The sequence below is a fragment of the Syzygium oleosum genome, unplaced genomic scaffold (assembly GCF_021117445.2).
Source record: "Syzygium oleosum isolate NSW1041296 unplaced genomic scaffold, Sole_v2.1 Sole_v2.39, whole genome shotgun sequence".
Lineage (NCBI taxonomy): Eukaryota > Viridiplantae > Streptophyta > Magnoliopsida > Myrtales > Myrtaceae > Syzygium > Syzygium oleosum.
The window spans coordinates 2,017,958-2,034,493 of record NW_026607523.1 but is presented as its reverse complement, the minus strand read 5'-3'; the positions used below and the strand labels follow the sequence as shown (position 1 = coordinate 2,034,493).

Genomic DNA, 16,536 nt, shown 5'->3' with positions numbered 1-16,536 from the left:
GCAAGATCCCAGGTTAGCTTCCGTGTTAGTTAATATCATAACAATTGGTATCAGAGCTTGATGATTGGATTTTTTGGATTGTGATTTGGGGCTTTTGCTTGTCTGATTATTATCTGAAAATTCTTTTGTTGCAATTATGTCTGGGTCGAAAGTTGAAATTGAGAAGTTTAGCGGGAGGAACAACTTTGGGTTATGGAGTGCTAAGATGGAGGCATTGTTAATAACTCAAGGTTTGATTGAAGCATTGGAGGGCAAAGATAAATTACCCGAATCAATGAAATATGCCGAAAAGGATGTGCTAATGAGGAAGGCGAGGAGTATGATCCTGTTGAATTTGTCGAATGAGGTATTGATAGAAGTGGTCGAAGAAAAGGATGCCGTAGTGTTGTGGGCAAAACTTAAGGCATTTTATTTGATGAAGGGTTTGAGCAATCGCTTGTATATGTTGAAAAGGATATTTCGGTTTCCGATGGTTGAAGGCACATCCATTAAAGCCCACTTAGATGAGTTTAACAAACTCATGATGGATTTGAAGAACGTCAATGAGGCCTTGCCTAATGAGAAACAAGGTATGATGTTGTTGGCATCTCTATCGGATTCTTTTGAGCACTTTATAGATTCATTACTACAGGGCGCACTACGATTACCTTAGAAGAGGTAAAGTCCGCTTTGTTTTCTAAGGAGTGGCAAAAGAAGTTACGAGAAAATAACTTAGTGCAAAATATTGCGCAAGGTTTAGTTATCTGGGGTAGAGATGGACGAAGAGAGTTTGGAGGTAATAGATGGAAGAGTCGTTCTAAATCAAGGTCTAATGTTCGAAACCGTCGATGTTATCACCGCGACAAGGTAGGGCACTAATCGAAGTACAAGGGTAAAAGAGTTAAGGTGGAGTCTGCAGGCGATGATAATATTGTTACCGCAGTAGATGATAGTTCTAGCGATGCCGATGATGTGTTAACAATCACCACGAGTTCATCATGTGATGATTGGGTGTTCGACTCTGGATGTTGTTATCATGTGACTTCTTATAGATACTGGTTTACTACCTATTAGTGCACGGAGGGTGATAAGGTGTTTATGGGAAATGGTGCTGCTTGTGAAGTGGTAGGGATTGGAACAATTCAGATTAAGATGCACAATGTGACGGTGCAAACGTTGACAGGTGCAAGGCATGTATCAGAGCTAAGAAAGAATCTTATCTCGTTGAGTGCTCTTGATAAGTTCGGATATCGGATTTCCACTAATGGTGGAATTTTAAAGGTCTCTTGAAGTATGCTTATGATGATGTGAGGGAAAATAAACTGTGGGTTGTATCTCCTCCAGGGAAAGACAGTAATTGGCTCGACTGCTAGATTCTCTAAGGCTTCAGGTGAGGACACCATACAGTTGTGGCATATGAGACTTGGACACATGAGTGAGAGGGAAATGATTGTTATGAGTCATAGGGGTCTATTGGGAGGCCATCGAATTGAGAAGTTGGATTTCTGTGGTCACTGCAACATGGGTAGTCAGCAGAGAGTGAAGTTCAGTACGACAGTTCACCATACCTCACTCAGACTTATGGGGACCTTCTCAGGTTTCGTCCAAGGGTGGTGCCGAGTATGTGTTGACCTTTGTTGATAACGTTTCAAGGAAAGTATGGATTAGTTTCTTAAGCGCATGAGCGAGATGCTTGGTTGATTCAAGTCATGGAAGGCAATGATCGAAAGGCAGATAGGAAGAAGGATCATGTGCCTAAAAACTGATAAAGGGTTGGAATTCTGTTCTGATGAGCTTGGCCAGTTTTGCATAGAGGAAGGCATAGTGAAACAATGCACTGTTGCCGATTCACCAAAGTTGAACGGAGTTGTAGAACTGATGAACAAAATTATATTGGAGAGAGATCACTCTTTACTCTCTAATGCTGGATTAGATGAAGATTTTTGGGTTGAAACTGTGAATACCGCTTGTTGGTTAGTGAACAGATCACCATCACCATCAGTTGATTGGAAAACTCCTAAGGAAACGTAGTCGGGTAAGTCTTCTGATTACATTGGACCGAGAGTTTGGTTGCCCTGCTTATGCTTGTATGAGTGATGGCGTGTTGGAGCCCACATGGGGTGAAAGGATACAAGCTGTGGTGCATTGAGAAAGATTCACCCGATTTTATGTTCAACAGAAAGGCTACATTTGATGAATATGCTCTGTTTAATAAGACGAGTGAGGGATCAATTGGATGGAAAGAAAGATCTGGACCATGTTCAGAAATAGGTAGAGCTTCAAGGAGAGCCTAGAGATGTTCAGAATGCAGTAGATGTAACAGTTTCTGCAGAGTTGCTAGATTCCATAGTGGTTTATAGTTATTCCGAGGTTGCAGTTGATGTAGATTTGAGGTGGTCAATGGAGGCGGATGAGATAAAGCGACAGTTGTATGCAGATATTGAAATAGATAATTTGAGTGCTGTAGAGATAGTTTTAGGTATGGAAATGCAGAGAGAGACTGTTGGAATGTTGCGAGTGACATGGAGAAGTTATGTGGGGAAAGCTTCAAAGCATGTCAACATGCAGTTGAGAAATTTTGTAGGTACTCTACTTGTTACACATCATAAATTGTCTAGATTGTCATTGTGTACTTAGATGGAGGTGGAGCAATTGTCCGATACTTTACTTACCAGTACTGTTGATTGCTTGAGTTATCTCATGGATAGTACTAGGCTTGATCTATTACATGCAGTTAGGAAAATGTATATGATTAATCCAAGTATACATTGTGATGTTGTGAAGTGGATCCTTCTGATTTTGTTGGGGACAACAGACATTGAGCTATGATTTAGAGGATGTAGTTCACATAGTGTGGCAGTAACTGGGTTTGTGAACTCGGGTCATGCAGGAAGCCTGAGAGATGGTCGATTACCGAGTAGTTATGCCTTTACTTCTGTTAGTTGTGCTATGAGTTGGAGACACTACAGTTTCGTTGACGATTGAGACTGAAGAAATGGTAACAATGGAAGGAGTTGAAGAGGCTGTGCAATCTAATTACTTGATTAGTAATGTTGCCGTGGGACATCCTGTTGATGTGATGTTCGGTAGAAGTCAAAGATATTACTGGAGTATCGAGTTCATTGGTGATCGAAATTTCTACGTTAGATATAGCATGTCAAGAGAGGAAGTGACCGCGAAGAAGGTTCTTCTGGTGGTGAATCTTGTGGACATGTGGGCTGACTTTATTCCTCTAAACAAGTTCAAGCTTTGTTTGAGCTTGATAGATATATGTGATGGATGAGCATCCAGTAAGGTGTTGGGAGCAGCATGGATGACGAGCACTATAACTTGACTTTAAATGTCAAGTCAAAATGAAGAATTATTAAATTATATGTCTCGAGTTTGGACCATTATGGAATACGATTCCGTTGGATAAATATACAAATATGAACTGCACGAATGAAAGAAAAAAATGAAGGGAAAGATCTTTGCCACTAAAAGCCAAAAGATGGGGCTCACATTTCTTCATTGGTGGTGCAGATTCAAGAAAAAAAATCAAGAGGTAATATTGTTGACTCATCAGTCCTTGTCTCTTGATATAGCTGCTTGATGGCTCCTAGGTTGTCGATTTTTTTAGAGAAGCCGCACAAGGGAAGGGGAGATTGTCTTCTCTCTTGGAAATAGCCGCCTATTGAGTTCATTGACAAGACCACGAGATGGAGAGTACTGTAGCTGTAGCCACCATGGGTTCTTTTTTGGAGTCTTGAAGAATGGCCGCACAGTGAAGCCGCACGTTGGCTTCCTGTTGAGTCGCTGCACGAAGACCGAAAAGGAAGAAATCAAATAATGGGGAGCTCTTTGCTTGGCCATGTATAAGAGCTGAGAACACACGTGGATTTGTCTTTAGGGTTTTTTTATCCAAATGAGTTATTTATTTGTAAACATTTAAAATTTGAATTTACTTTAGGTACGGGAAATGCTCGAGAATTATGAGCGATTGTAAGCTTGAATTTTCCAATTAGTAGTGGATTATGTACCGTTGGCTCTCTCCATGAACGTAGGTACTGATACATCGGACCGAACCACGTAAGTCTTGGGCATCTTTTATTGTTCCTTGTTATTTCTCCGGTAATTCTCGCATTGACTTAATTTACAGGATCCCGGGTTAGTTTCCGCATTAGTTCATATCGCAACAGTATAATACAAAAAAAATATTATAAATAAGTAGAGTGGCGTTTATGAGACCGTGAGAGTCTCGCTTATGACATTATGATACTTTTGATAACCGATTATAGAATATGCATAATATCACGAAAAACCCTAAACTGATATATCTGTGACAAATCTATCCCAAACTAATTTTTTAACTACCAAAAACCCCAAACTAATATATTTGTGATAAATTTATCATCCGTTAGTTTCCGTTAAGTTGAATTAATACCATGAAAAATCACAAATTGGTATGCCTCTGACAAACGGAGGATAAAACTCAAAATCAGTACACCCGTCAACTGTCATGTATTATCCAATTCAGTAATTTAACAGTAAAAATTTAACAAAAATCAACGGAGGGTAAATTTGTTATAGATGTACCAGTTTAAGGTTTTTCCTGGTATTAACCTTGTAGAATACGAAAAATTTTAAAGTAGTATATTTCATCATGGTCGTGAAAATTGTAATTCATTATGCATTTTTTACATATTATTTTGATAAACATTAATGAAATACTCTTCCCACAGGGCAGCCCAACATGGGGCATGCGGTGGTGGCAAGGCAAACTTCCACCTCACGGGGCGGGGACGGGGAATGCGATCCCTGGCTCCACCTCGCTCCATGCCCATGCCTACTTTTGCCTGTCTTCTGATCTCTACAGGTTCGCAAAAATCAAGGGATTGTTTGAGGAAAAGGAAAAAAAGAAAGAGGGTTCGGTTGACTTCCACATCAGTTTCAGAGGGGATCGATTGCTTCCTGATTCCATGTTTTCTAGAACAGTTCCTCCGGTTCGGTTGCTAGTTCCAACTTTGGAGCCGAACCACCAGATGATGATTATCCCTAATCTACACGCACAATCTATTCACCTCATTTAATTACGAGGTACGGCACAGGAGCTGTAGATGCAATTACCACGTTAACATTGTACATCTTTCCAAGATGACTTTGATATTACAAACAAACTGCATATGGCCTAATTGATTGGGATTCCGAAGTTGATGACGACACAGAGCAAAAGTAAGACGGGCTAACAGTAATCTAGTGAAATAACTTTGAATTCTCAAGAAATAGGCAATGTGGCGCGACGGAGAAATGTGAATAATATTAAATAAAAATAACACCAGGCAAAAGAAAAGAATATATAATCATTTTAAAGAAAGATAGTAACAATAATCATGTATAATCTAGGATGATAATGACACAGCTACTACGTCATTTTGCACCGACAAGTTTAATCTTCTTCATGAAATCTTTTGCTGCTTAATCTACGTCGGTCGAGCTCTAAACTATAAAGTTCATATTAAATCGTGATAAAGAGGCCCTTTTCGATCGTCTATGCAACGTTGTTGTGTGGGACTATAGTTGTGGAATACACTGCGACAAATTCTTGCTTAGCACCAATAATGACGATGTTTCCATCGTGGATGGACAATAGTGATAATAGGCATCTTCGTTAAAGACAAAATTGAGGGTGACTTCGTAGATTTTATCAAAGATTTGGGATGCCATTTTTCAACTGCCCTTTGCTTGTAGGAAAGAAATCGGTTGGTATTTTCCAAAAGTCCTTGATTTGAATTTAACTTAAAAAAATGAATACTGTTTCAAATTTGACTATGAATTAAATTGTTAAACATGCTTAAATATGAAGTGATCAAATTTGACTATGAATTACCATTTGCACGTAATTAAATAGGTTCGTTTAGCATAAATAGGTCAGCGTCATAAATGACGTAACACGAGAAAAATAATCTATATGTGTACAAATAAACCTTTAGTGGAAATCATACATGATATTTATATGTGTGCCTTTGCAAACATTTGTGGATATTACTCATGCATCGAGTGCCATGTGGCTTGGCTACCTACAAATTTGTTTTAATTTTCTCTTTAACATATTTAAGTAACAAATTCATTGGGGTGTATCATGAATTTCACATCTTCAATTTTAACTATTTCACCAATTAATATTCCCAAAGACTATGACCATTTAAAGGTATTATGGATGAAATTAAAGTAGTTTCATGTGTATGACATAAGATTAATTGTTTGATGTAACTTTGAGAATTCGTTCCTAAGGAGAAGAACATCATTTTGATTGACTCATGCCATGTGGTTCAATACATTTTCACCACCAACAACCAATCTCAATCTTGAGTCCTTAACTCACTAAAGAAATGGGCTTAGGTGACAAAAGGTCTAATTTTGTCACGCCCCGTACCCTACGAAGCGCTAACATCCCTACCTTAGTCGATTGCAGTGCGACGCTCCCAGGAAGCATCGCCGACCCAGCGCCCAATCAGAGATCAAACACATGCAGAAGCGATTAAATAAACAACCCTGACAATTATAAAATACGAGCCAAGGATAGCCAAGCAATAAACACGATCGCAGTAGAAAATAGGTACATACTTACATTGCTATAAAAACCTTTTACAATATTCGTTTATACAACAACAGCAGTCAACACTCATAATAGCAGCCTCTAGGTCAAAAGGGTCAGTGGCTAGAGATACTGGATGGGACTAAGACAGGCTTCAATCAAAAAGGTGTACTCGCTTTACTTAGGAGTATTGCTAACCTAGGGACCCCAGTCCGGGTCGGACCCTGAGGACTCCTCTATCGAGCTCTCCTGGGACTCGGACTCCTCGGAATCCATGTCCTCACTCTCGTCCACCGAATCCGGTTCTAACTCAGGGTCTAAGTATAATCCCAGCTCGTCCTCGGCTCCTATTTCTTGATCGGATCCCAGTTCCTCAACCTCTCCATCCTGTTCGTGATCTACTTCCATGGCTATCGGCTCTTCTTCATTCTGGTGGTCCAAGGGTTCCGGATCAGCATACAACACTTCAGGTTCCTCAGCCTCCTCGACCATAGCAGACGGAGTCCGTCCACGGTTTCGCCACGTCGCTCCAATCGAGCGTAGTTGGAGGATCGGAAATCTCACCACTTACCATCCGTGGGATCATGACATTATTCACGTCTACCGGGACATCAAAGGTCCTGAGCGGGGGTCCGATTGCTCCGTCGGCTCCTCGATAGCACCAAGCCACATATTCTTGGGTGTGGTAGTGCGCCTCCCCACATTTACAAACAAAACAGCATAATATCTCACATAGGCTGCTCCATCACCACAGGGGTGCACGCCTGACGACCGCTGAATATTGTGCGGTATCCCAAAAAGAGGTGATGCCCTCGACATTCTACGGCTGGGGGTCTGAAATGTTTCGGTTTACACAACCGTGAGACGAATCTCAATGAGTTCAACCCCTAAACCTAGGCTAGACTAGCATGCAATCTCCTGACCGGAAACAAACATTTAAAATCATAACACAACCATAATCATACAATTCTCTGACCCTGCAGGTTAGACAGTTCAATATGTAATAATCATGAGACATACGTGGCACACATTATCACACGTACGCCAATCACATGCTCATACACCGAGTCTCACACACTCGCATGCTATTCAATGCATGTTTATGCATGCAAATGTCATTGACATGTCATGCACATTTCTTTGGCCCATCGGCCCACACCGGCACACTTGCCCAATTAATTATTATTACGACTCGAGTCATCAATTTTTCACGGCCCGGTGCGTCTAGCCCGCTTCAAAGTGCATGAGGCGCAAGAACCGATCTCGGCTCAGTGTCTCTAGCCTCGCTTCAAAGTGCATGAGGCGCAACACTGTTCTCCTTGCGAACCAGAGCCTGCTTCAAAGTGCATGAGGATGGTCGCCTTCCGGATGTACCGGGCATCGTCCTGCTTCAAAGTGCATGAGGACGGTATCGACCCGAAGGTCCGTAGGTGATCACACAACTCATTATTATCTGAACCCAGCGTATAACGCTTCAGGGTATTTTAAGTGATCACATGCTCGTGACAGACACGCATTCTCGCACAATTTCATCACATGCCTCACTCTTGGCATACGCAATGCGTGTCCATGTTATGCAATGCAATGCACCACGAGCACCAACATAATTCAGACACCCAATGTCACAACACGTGCTTAATTGGCCCAATTAATACCGTGTGGCCTAATGTGCGATTCACAAATCAGCAATTCATTGTAAACCAAACAATGGCCAATCGCACTCCACAAAATCAACCACACAACATACGACATAGCAATACGAAATCAACCACAATTAAGCACAATTGACGTACAATCAGTCAACCCGGGTACACCCGGCAATTTCACCAACAAGCTCCTAAATTGATCATTAAACCCCATTTTCCTCCCCAATAGTTCTCATTAAACCACTAAATTTTCCCGATAATAAATTCTACTAATCGGTCCTCAACCCAGTCTGAAATACACACCGATATTACCTAAGCCAGTCCAACATGCACCGATAACACCTAAACCAGTCCAGAAAAACGCAATATCAGTTCTAATCCGGGTTTAGGAATTTTACTCACCTAATCCGAAGTCACGACGACGGGGAATGGCGACCGATCACTGGTGAACAGTGAAACCGGCGGCGGAATTCCCGACGGGACGGCGGGCGCGGTGTACGGACGGTGGGGATGAACAGTGATCCCCGTACGGACACTGTACGGACCGGCTGGGACGGTGGCCGGCGAGGCGCCGGTCACGGCGGCGACGGTCATACGGTCTGGATGAACAGCGACCGTACGGACGGTGAACAATGACCGTACGGTCACTGTACGGACGGGCTGAACGGCGACGTATGGACGTTCTGGAGGCCTGGGTGTCGACGGAACGGCAATCGGAGCTCCGGCGAAGCTCCGGCGGTACTGTTTGTAAAACAGAAAAAATGAGAAAAGAGGGAAAAAGAGAGAGAGAGAGCTGTTTTTGGACTCAAACCGGGGCTGATGGTGGCTGCTCTTGGGTGAAACTAGCTGCTGGTGGTGCTGGCTCGGCGGGGACAGCTCCGGCTGGTACTGTTCCGGCGTGAACAGTACCAGGACGTGCAGAAACGGAAATTGCAGAAATGGAAAACGGGAAAAGAGAGATACGGTGAAGGAAAGAGGGGGAATGGCTTGGGCTGAACAGAAAATGGACGAGAGAGAGAGGAAATGTCTGGTCAAATGAGTCAAAGATGGATTAGTGGAAGACATGTGTCAATATCTAAGCCCATTTGACAATTTTACCCTTGATCTAATGGACTAGATTTGATCAAATCCAATAATTTAGGGGTACAATGGTCTTTTGTCCCCAACCATGGTTGACCAGACCTGGTTTAACCTTAACTCACCTTGGTTAATCCCAAAATTAAATCCAATTTTCGGAATTAATCAAAAATGGCCTAGGGGCATTTTTGTAATTTTCCGATCCCGAACCGAAATTCCAATTTTTGCACATACGCGTTCCATATATGGGTGGCCAACATGATATGGCGTCGGAATCGCGAAATTCATCGCGCAAGCCCTCGAAAATCCACGTCAAAGTTTCGGGAATAAAATAATATTATTTTTCCAATTTTCGTCGAAATTCCAATTTTTGGCCAAAACGACTCCTGGTATGCGTGGCCACCCAAAAATGGCGTCGGCCACGAAAAATAACCTCATTTGGCCTCGAAAAGCGACGCTGGCATCCCGGGGGCAAAATCGTAATTTTTCACCCCCGGACCGAAATTCCAATTTTTACTCGTACTAACTCCACATGTGTGTGGCCAGCGTAATATGACGTCAGATTCCCAAAAATAGTCTCTTAAGCCTTCGAAAATCGATATCGAAATCCGGGCCCAATTCCGTAAACAAAACCCGCTAAACTTTCAATTTCAGAGTCTCTCACTAACGGGCGGCAGTTTAGAGATTACGCGTATCGACCTAGGGCTACCCGTATCGTAATGGTCTCGATCATTGAGAGAATGAGAAATTATCACTAGCCCCAGAGGCTACGATCATTCGGTTTAGGTTCAGGACTGATTGGCCACGTGCACTTTTCGGTCATGCAGATTCACCTGCGATCCGAGTGTATAACGTTGGCCTTGGCCAAACCAAATCCGTTACCTTTCCTAAGATTGGCCCACATCGGTTCAAAATATTCCCTCAGCATCTCTCGCGATCGGTATCCGTTTCACGATAGGGTCTCCGATCCACGTACCGCTTTCTAGTTAGCCATGCCCCATTGGTTAGTATCCCGAGAGCAATCAGCTCTGGGCAAGACTTACTAAAATGAAATGCGAATAATATCCGTTTTATTGATCCCGGACTTACATCGAAATTCGGGCTGTTACAAATTTTGTCCCCTTAGGTAAAGGCGACAATTTTTTTGTCGACCGTTTCGTGCGTTTGCTTCATTTTCTTTACCTAAGGTGACAAAACCCTTTTTATTTTGTTGCGTTTGATACCTATTTGTTGCTTTAGATACCAAAGGCGACGGACAATGATTCATTGCCTTTGGTAGTGAAAGGCGGGACGGACACTAATTTGTTGCCTTTGGAAACCAAAGGCGGAACAATAAGGTTGCCTTACTCGAAGGCAGCAAAACTCATTTTTGTAGCCATACACTAGCCAAAGTCGACAAAAATTCGTTGCGTTTATCGGGTCTATGGCGATAAAAATTCGTCGCCTTAGGTCAATTTTCAGGCCAAATTGGCACCAAAAGGCAATGAAAAATGTGTCGCCCTTAGTAATTGTTCGTCGCGTTTGGTTTAAATTTCGGGTTAGGCAAGGTGATGACATCCCATTGAAGCGGCATTCTCTCTAGCTAAAACAAGAGCAGTGGAAGGAGATTAAAGTGGAGATGCATGGAGATGGCGGACTTGTATGACAGATTCGTCACGTCCTCAAAAGCTTAGCAACCGGAAAACTTGGGCCGTTCTCGAAGACATCCGGGAATTCGCAAGGGCTTTCAGCTCTCTCGAGTACAACCCGATCAGTAGAGATGCAAGTTCTTGTGCTAATCGGGTTGCTGTCCATACAAAGGAGGAGTATATGCAGCTTCGATCGGGTTTTACTACCCTCATCCTCCCTCCTGGTTTCTCATTCCATAGGGTGTTGATGTTATTTTCTTGCTTTTGACGAATGAAAGTTTGAATGGCCAGAAAAATAGACAGGCGGGTGTCGCTTAAGAGTTTTGGTTCAGAACAACGGAGAACCTCGATCTTATTTCACTTCAATGTCACAACAAGTTTTTAAATAATACATTTTTCCAATGAAGGACGGTCTTCCACATGCCTTCTTTATCAAGGTGAAATCAAAGCACATGGTGAAGCAATTACATACAGATCATCCTTTCTCCCAGCTGTAGCACCTAAAACTTCAGTCATGTCGAGTTGTTCCAGCGCTTGCCCATTTGCTAGCTTCCAATCATAATGATACAACAGTGATGCAAGTATAAGTTCGATGCTGGCTGCTGCGAATGCAATGCCTGGACAGATCCTCCGACCAGATCCAAATGGAAGGAATTGATAGTGCATCCCCTTATAATCCGCCGAAGATTCGACAAACCTCTCGGGCTCGAATTTCTCCGGATTTGTCCAGTATCTTGGATCTCTCCCTATAGCATATGCATTAATAATGACTCTCGAGTTCATAGGAATATCGTATCCGTTGACCTTGCACCCTTCCCTCGGTGCTCTGGGGATCAACGGTCCTGGTGGGTGCATTCTGAGAGTTTCTTTGATAATGCACTTCAGGTAATGGAGTTCTTCGATATCCGATTCTTGAACACGGTCCTTTCCCTTTAAAACCTGCCGTATCTCGTTCTGCGCCTTGGCCATCACCTTCGGGCTCTTGAGCATTTCCGACATCGCCCATATGAGCATTGTCGATGATGTCTCGCTTCCCGCAGCAATTATATCCTGCGAGAGTCATGCAAATATACCCCATTATATATAATTTTTAGCGAGCATCTCAAAATGATTTGATGATAGTAAAACTTATTTGAATATTTAATGGATTTGATCAAGTATGAAGCTATATTATGTGAATATTGATATAAAATGAACTCGAGGCTATTCTAATAGACAGTTCGTTAACGATCAAGGTAGAGACAATCTTATAGGGAGAAAAATGTTTTAAGTACTGGAGGACGTAAAAGCAAGTGTGGAAGCAATGGAACAACGAACCATGTCAATCCAATGATTTGTTTGACTGGCCAGATTGATTAAACGTTCTACACTTAATTTTATTGAGGAATTTCTCTGAGCTCTTTTACCTGTAGACAGATGGACATAATGGCTACCAGATCCATGCTTAACGTTCAAATTTGGATGCATATAAGAAGACCAAACAAGGAGCAAACCTGAATCCATCTACAAGTGCTTGAAACCGAGAAATCAAAGCTTTTTTAGAGAGTTCTTGAGTCTGTCTCTCCATTGCTGCATCGCAGTCGATTAAGTGTTGATCCAAAGAGTTAGCAAGAGTGTCAACTCGCTTTGTAAGCATACAAGATAAGTGGTCGTACTTGGAGTGAAGACATTTGCCTAAGTGAGAGAAAGTGTGTGGGAAGCTCTTTGTATGCACTTCGCAGATGTAGTTTATGGTCTTGGGAGAGAGTCTACTACTTCATGTGGACAAGGTGTGAAAACAACCGTCGGAAGAGTCTATTGGCGACGGAATTTATAATGAGGTAGCTGTAGAAGGAGGCAATTTCTACGCAAGGCGGTATTCACACTCTTGGCTAAACTAGTGGATTTCAACCGATTTGGGCTGCTATAGCCGGAAGAGAACGAGTAGGCACACCCGATCCGAACCAATAACAACTCTTCACTTGCAATTTCTCTTTCCCTTTTGCTACTAACGTAGCAAATGTTTGTTAATATTCCCTTGAAGCAAAGAAAGTCTACTTTCAAATAAAATCGCCCCATTGAATTTATAAATTAAGGGTTTACCCCCCGCAAATAGTGCGAAATCCCCATTGAATTTAAAGTAACAACCATCCTGTGTATTATGTGAGATTTGCAGATAGTAATAAAGACAGTGGGAGATTGGAAAAAGCGAGAAAATAGAAAGATTATCAGCTTCTATTCATTGAAGTGAATCTGTTTGCAAAGAGCATAACACAAAATTCTATGGCAAGCAAATTTGAACCAAAATTCCCATATTTTTTAAAAATAAAAATAGAAAAGATAATATAATGAATTTATTAATAAAGGGATTGTATGGAGATATTTTATTTTAAATGCAGTTTTTCAATCTTTATGTTGTCTTACATCATGTTTTTAAATGGACTGGTACAAATACACATAAAATTGGAATACTGAACCATAATCAAATTAATGTAAATATCAGAATAAAATTTCAACTCTATAGGTATTAAAGCCATATCAATTTGATATATAATTCATTCATAGTTATATTGCCTTATGTCTTATCTTTCAATATGCTTGACGGAATATTGAAAGAGACTGGAAACATTTAATAAAAACTCGAGTTCGGTCAAGTGTAAATTATAATGCATTGGCTCTTGAGGATGACAAGCTTCTCTATTAACGTGTTATGTTTAGTTCTGATAAAACTTAGTTATAGTTAATCTATTGCTTGTCATGGTACTTGAACAGTTGTTGTGCGGAAAATTAAGGCGAAAATGTGATTCATTTTTCTTGAAAAAAAATATTTAATATGAGGTATCAATAAGACAAAAATAATCGTTAAAAGAGTGATTAATTCCACTTAATCATAAATTTAGAGGTAGTAGCTTACGCATATTAAAACAGAAGTTAGTATAAGTTTTTAGTATTTGACTTTTTTAATCTTATTAAAGTTAGATGGGAATATTGTATGGAAGCTATTAAGTCTAAAAACATAGTAAAATATATTTTCTCTGGAGCATCATAACATTGGTTATTCTGTACATGAGCTTCTAACATCAAATAACACGGTACAAATAATGCTTTGGAGTAAATTTAATGGAAACTAACGGATGGTAAATTTGTCACAAGTGTACCAATTTGGGATTTTCGGTAGTCAAAATATTAGTTTGGAGTAAATTTATCGCAAGTGTACCGGTTTGGGGTTTTTCGTGATATTAACTCTTGATACGATAATTTCTTCATTATAATCGCAATATGACCAAATGAAAGAGAATCTTTCTAGTCAAACTTTTGCTAAGAGCCAGGGATGTGTTCATAAGAAATTATTAAGATAACGTACCAAGATGACGCCTTTAATGTTGTCCGTGGTGAGATGAAATCCGATCTCATCAGACTCCTGGAGACGCTGTAGCACATCGACCAGATCTTCTTTGTCCGACGCATCTTCTGGCCTAACTGAGCATTGTTCTCGTTGCATTTTGTGGTCAGCAAGAATAGTATTCAAGATTTCGTCGTACTTCCGCTTTATCTTGTCCAACTTGAATTTCATCCCGTTAATATAGATCAGAAACCAAAGGGAAGGGAAAAGCTCGGCTAGGCCGAACCCACTTGCCAACCTCAAGGCTTCCTCGAGCGTCGAGATGAACTCGTCCTGCTGCTTGCACCTCTGGCCGAAAGCCGCCTTGCAAATGATGGAATTCGTGCAAGCGAAGATCCTAGCGCTGAGATTGAGAGGGAGACCCAACGACGATCCGATGTACTTGACGAGACTGTTCACCTCCTCTTCTCGTGCCCATGTGAATGACCGCACGCGCTTGACACTCAGAAGTTCCAAAACGCAGACCTTGCGGAGTTGCCTCCAGTATTCTCCGTAGGGGGCGAAGAACACGCTCGAGTTGTCGTAGCTCGTCAGTTCGGCCACTGGAAACGGTGGCTTGTTGGCAAAAGCGAGCTCTTGGGTCTTGAGGACCTCCTTGGCCGCTTCAGGAGAGGAAATTGTTACGACGGGAAGCTCGCCGAGTTGAAGATAGAAAACTGGTCCATATGTTTTGGCTAACTTGTTTAGGCGATGGTGCGGGAGTTCGCCGAACATCTGGTGCAAATTCCCAATCAGTGGCAACTTCTTGGGGCCTGGGGGCAACCTTAGATTGAACCCTTTTGTTCCATGTCTGCTAGAGATCACTTTAATTAGAATGAACAAAAAGAGAGACAGTGAAAGGATGAAGGAAAAGGCAGAGAGCTGAAGCATCCTGAAAAGCTAATAATAGGCGGTTCTTGTGTTTTGGTGAAGATTTTGCCATGCATTTGAGCTCCATTTATTGTGTTTTGTTATCCACTGGTTGGCATGCGATCTTTCTAGTTGTTGGTACATCGTTTTCTCAGATAGTTGGAGTCTTGTTTTAAATATGACCTATCATTGGGTTTGAATATAAGCATCTCAAAGTTGCCTAAATCACTTAAGTTTTCAAAGTAAATCACATCTCTTACCAATCCCCATCCAATGCAACCGAAATATCAACATAGTGCTGAGGTTTCTGGAGTTGGATCCATGGGGATACTGTCCTTAATTCCTTTGAGCCACCCAATTCCTGGCGCGGCGAAACCATTGTCAAATCGAGGATAGATGGGTAATGGACACTTCGAAAAATTTCAGAGGACCAAATCCTCAAAAGTCGGTGACCGTTAGATTACAAAAGAACAAATCTTGATCGTTCATCAAAACTTTCTAAAATATTTGTGAAATACCACTTTTTGAGTATAAGGTACCATAAAATGAACTTGGATACGATGTTTAGAGACCGTTAAACTAGTGATCCAAGGGTCCCTTTACCTGAGGGGTGATTTTAAAGCAAATATCGATGGATCTCATGTCATGTGAGCATTAATAGTTTAATCCAACTGCGGAGATTTTTTAAATTCGATTTTGTGCTATGAGGAAACAAAATCCTATTTGGCTTGGATTTTGAAGAATTAATTTCAAGGCATGACCAATAGGAAAACAAGCTAAACTTAGAAATTAATTGCAATAGCGTGACGGGGTACGTAACTTTAACTTAAGGAGTAAAAGTCAGTTCTATTGAAATGCATGCAAGACATGTGAGTGAAAGTGAATCTCAGTTACATAGATGAAATTGAAAAAGAAAAACCAACATATTCTATTGTGGCACTAGACAAAATCCAGTACCTCATAATTGGGTGACACACAAACCGATGAGTTATATTCAATCGAATATATTGGCTACTCTTTTTCAATTTCATCTATGTAATTGAGACTCACTTTCATTCAAAAGTCTTTAAAGTTCAAACATTCCCAACACCTTCTTGGCCCTCCTTGCCTAGTCACGTTAGGACTGAGAAACTGTCCATGTTCAATTGAGGAACCGGCCTAGTTGGTTTGGTTCGAAGCTAGTTCCAAAGAGAATCGTGCAGGTTCACGGTTCCAGAGAAACCAAGTTCGATTCCTAGGTTGAGAGTTGAACTCATATGTTCTACCCAGAAATCGAACTGACCAGGTTGGTTCTCGGGTCAAACGATTTTGAACCGGTCAAGACTATTTTCTAGCAAAAATTTAAGTTCATTAACAACTATAGAACTCAAAGAACACAAAAACAAGATCACAATCTGCTCA

General features: G+C 41.3%; 1 protein-coding gene across 1 annotated transcript; it reads right to left on the bottom strand.

Moving 5' to 3' along the window:
* Nucleotides 1-11,225: 11,225 nt before the first annotated feature.
* On the bottom strand, nucleotides 11,226-15,206 carry LOC130135897 (premnaspirodiene oxygenase-like). The gene is made up of 2 exons (XM_056305743.1): nucleotides 14,248-15,206; nucleotides 11,226-11,954 (listed from the first exon to the last, which is right to left on the bottom strand). The coding sequence occupies exons 1-2, from the start codon at nucleotides 15,154-15,156 to the stop codon at nucleotides 11,337-11,339; spliced, it is 1,527 nt and encodes a 508-aa protein (XP_056161718.1). The 5' UTR covers nucleotides 15,157-15,206; the 3' UTR covers nucleotides 11,226-11,336.
* Between the last annotated feature and the right edge of the window lie 1,330 nt (nucleotides 15,207-16,536).

Excerpts from the sequence above, each read along its gene's own strand:
- LOC130135897 (XM_056305743.1), bottom strand. The coding sequence starts at position 15,156 with ATGCTTCAGCTCTCTGCCTTTTCCTTCATCCTTTCACTGTCTCTCTTT. Across the intron at positions 11,955-14,247 it reads ACATTAAAGGCGTCATCTTG|GATATAATTGCTGCGGGAAG; the intron begins GTACGTTATCTT and ends TGACTCTCGCAG.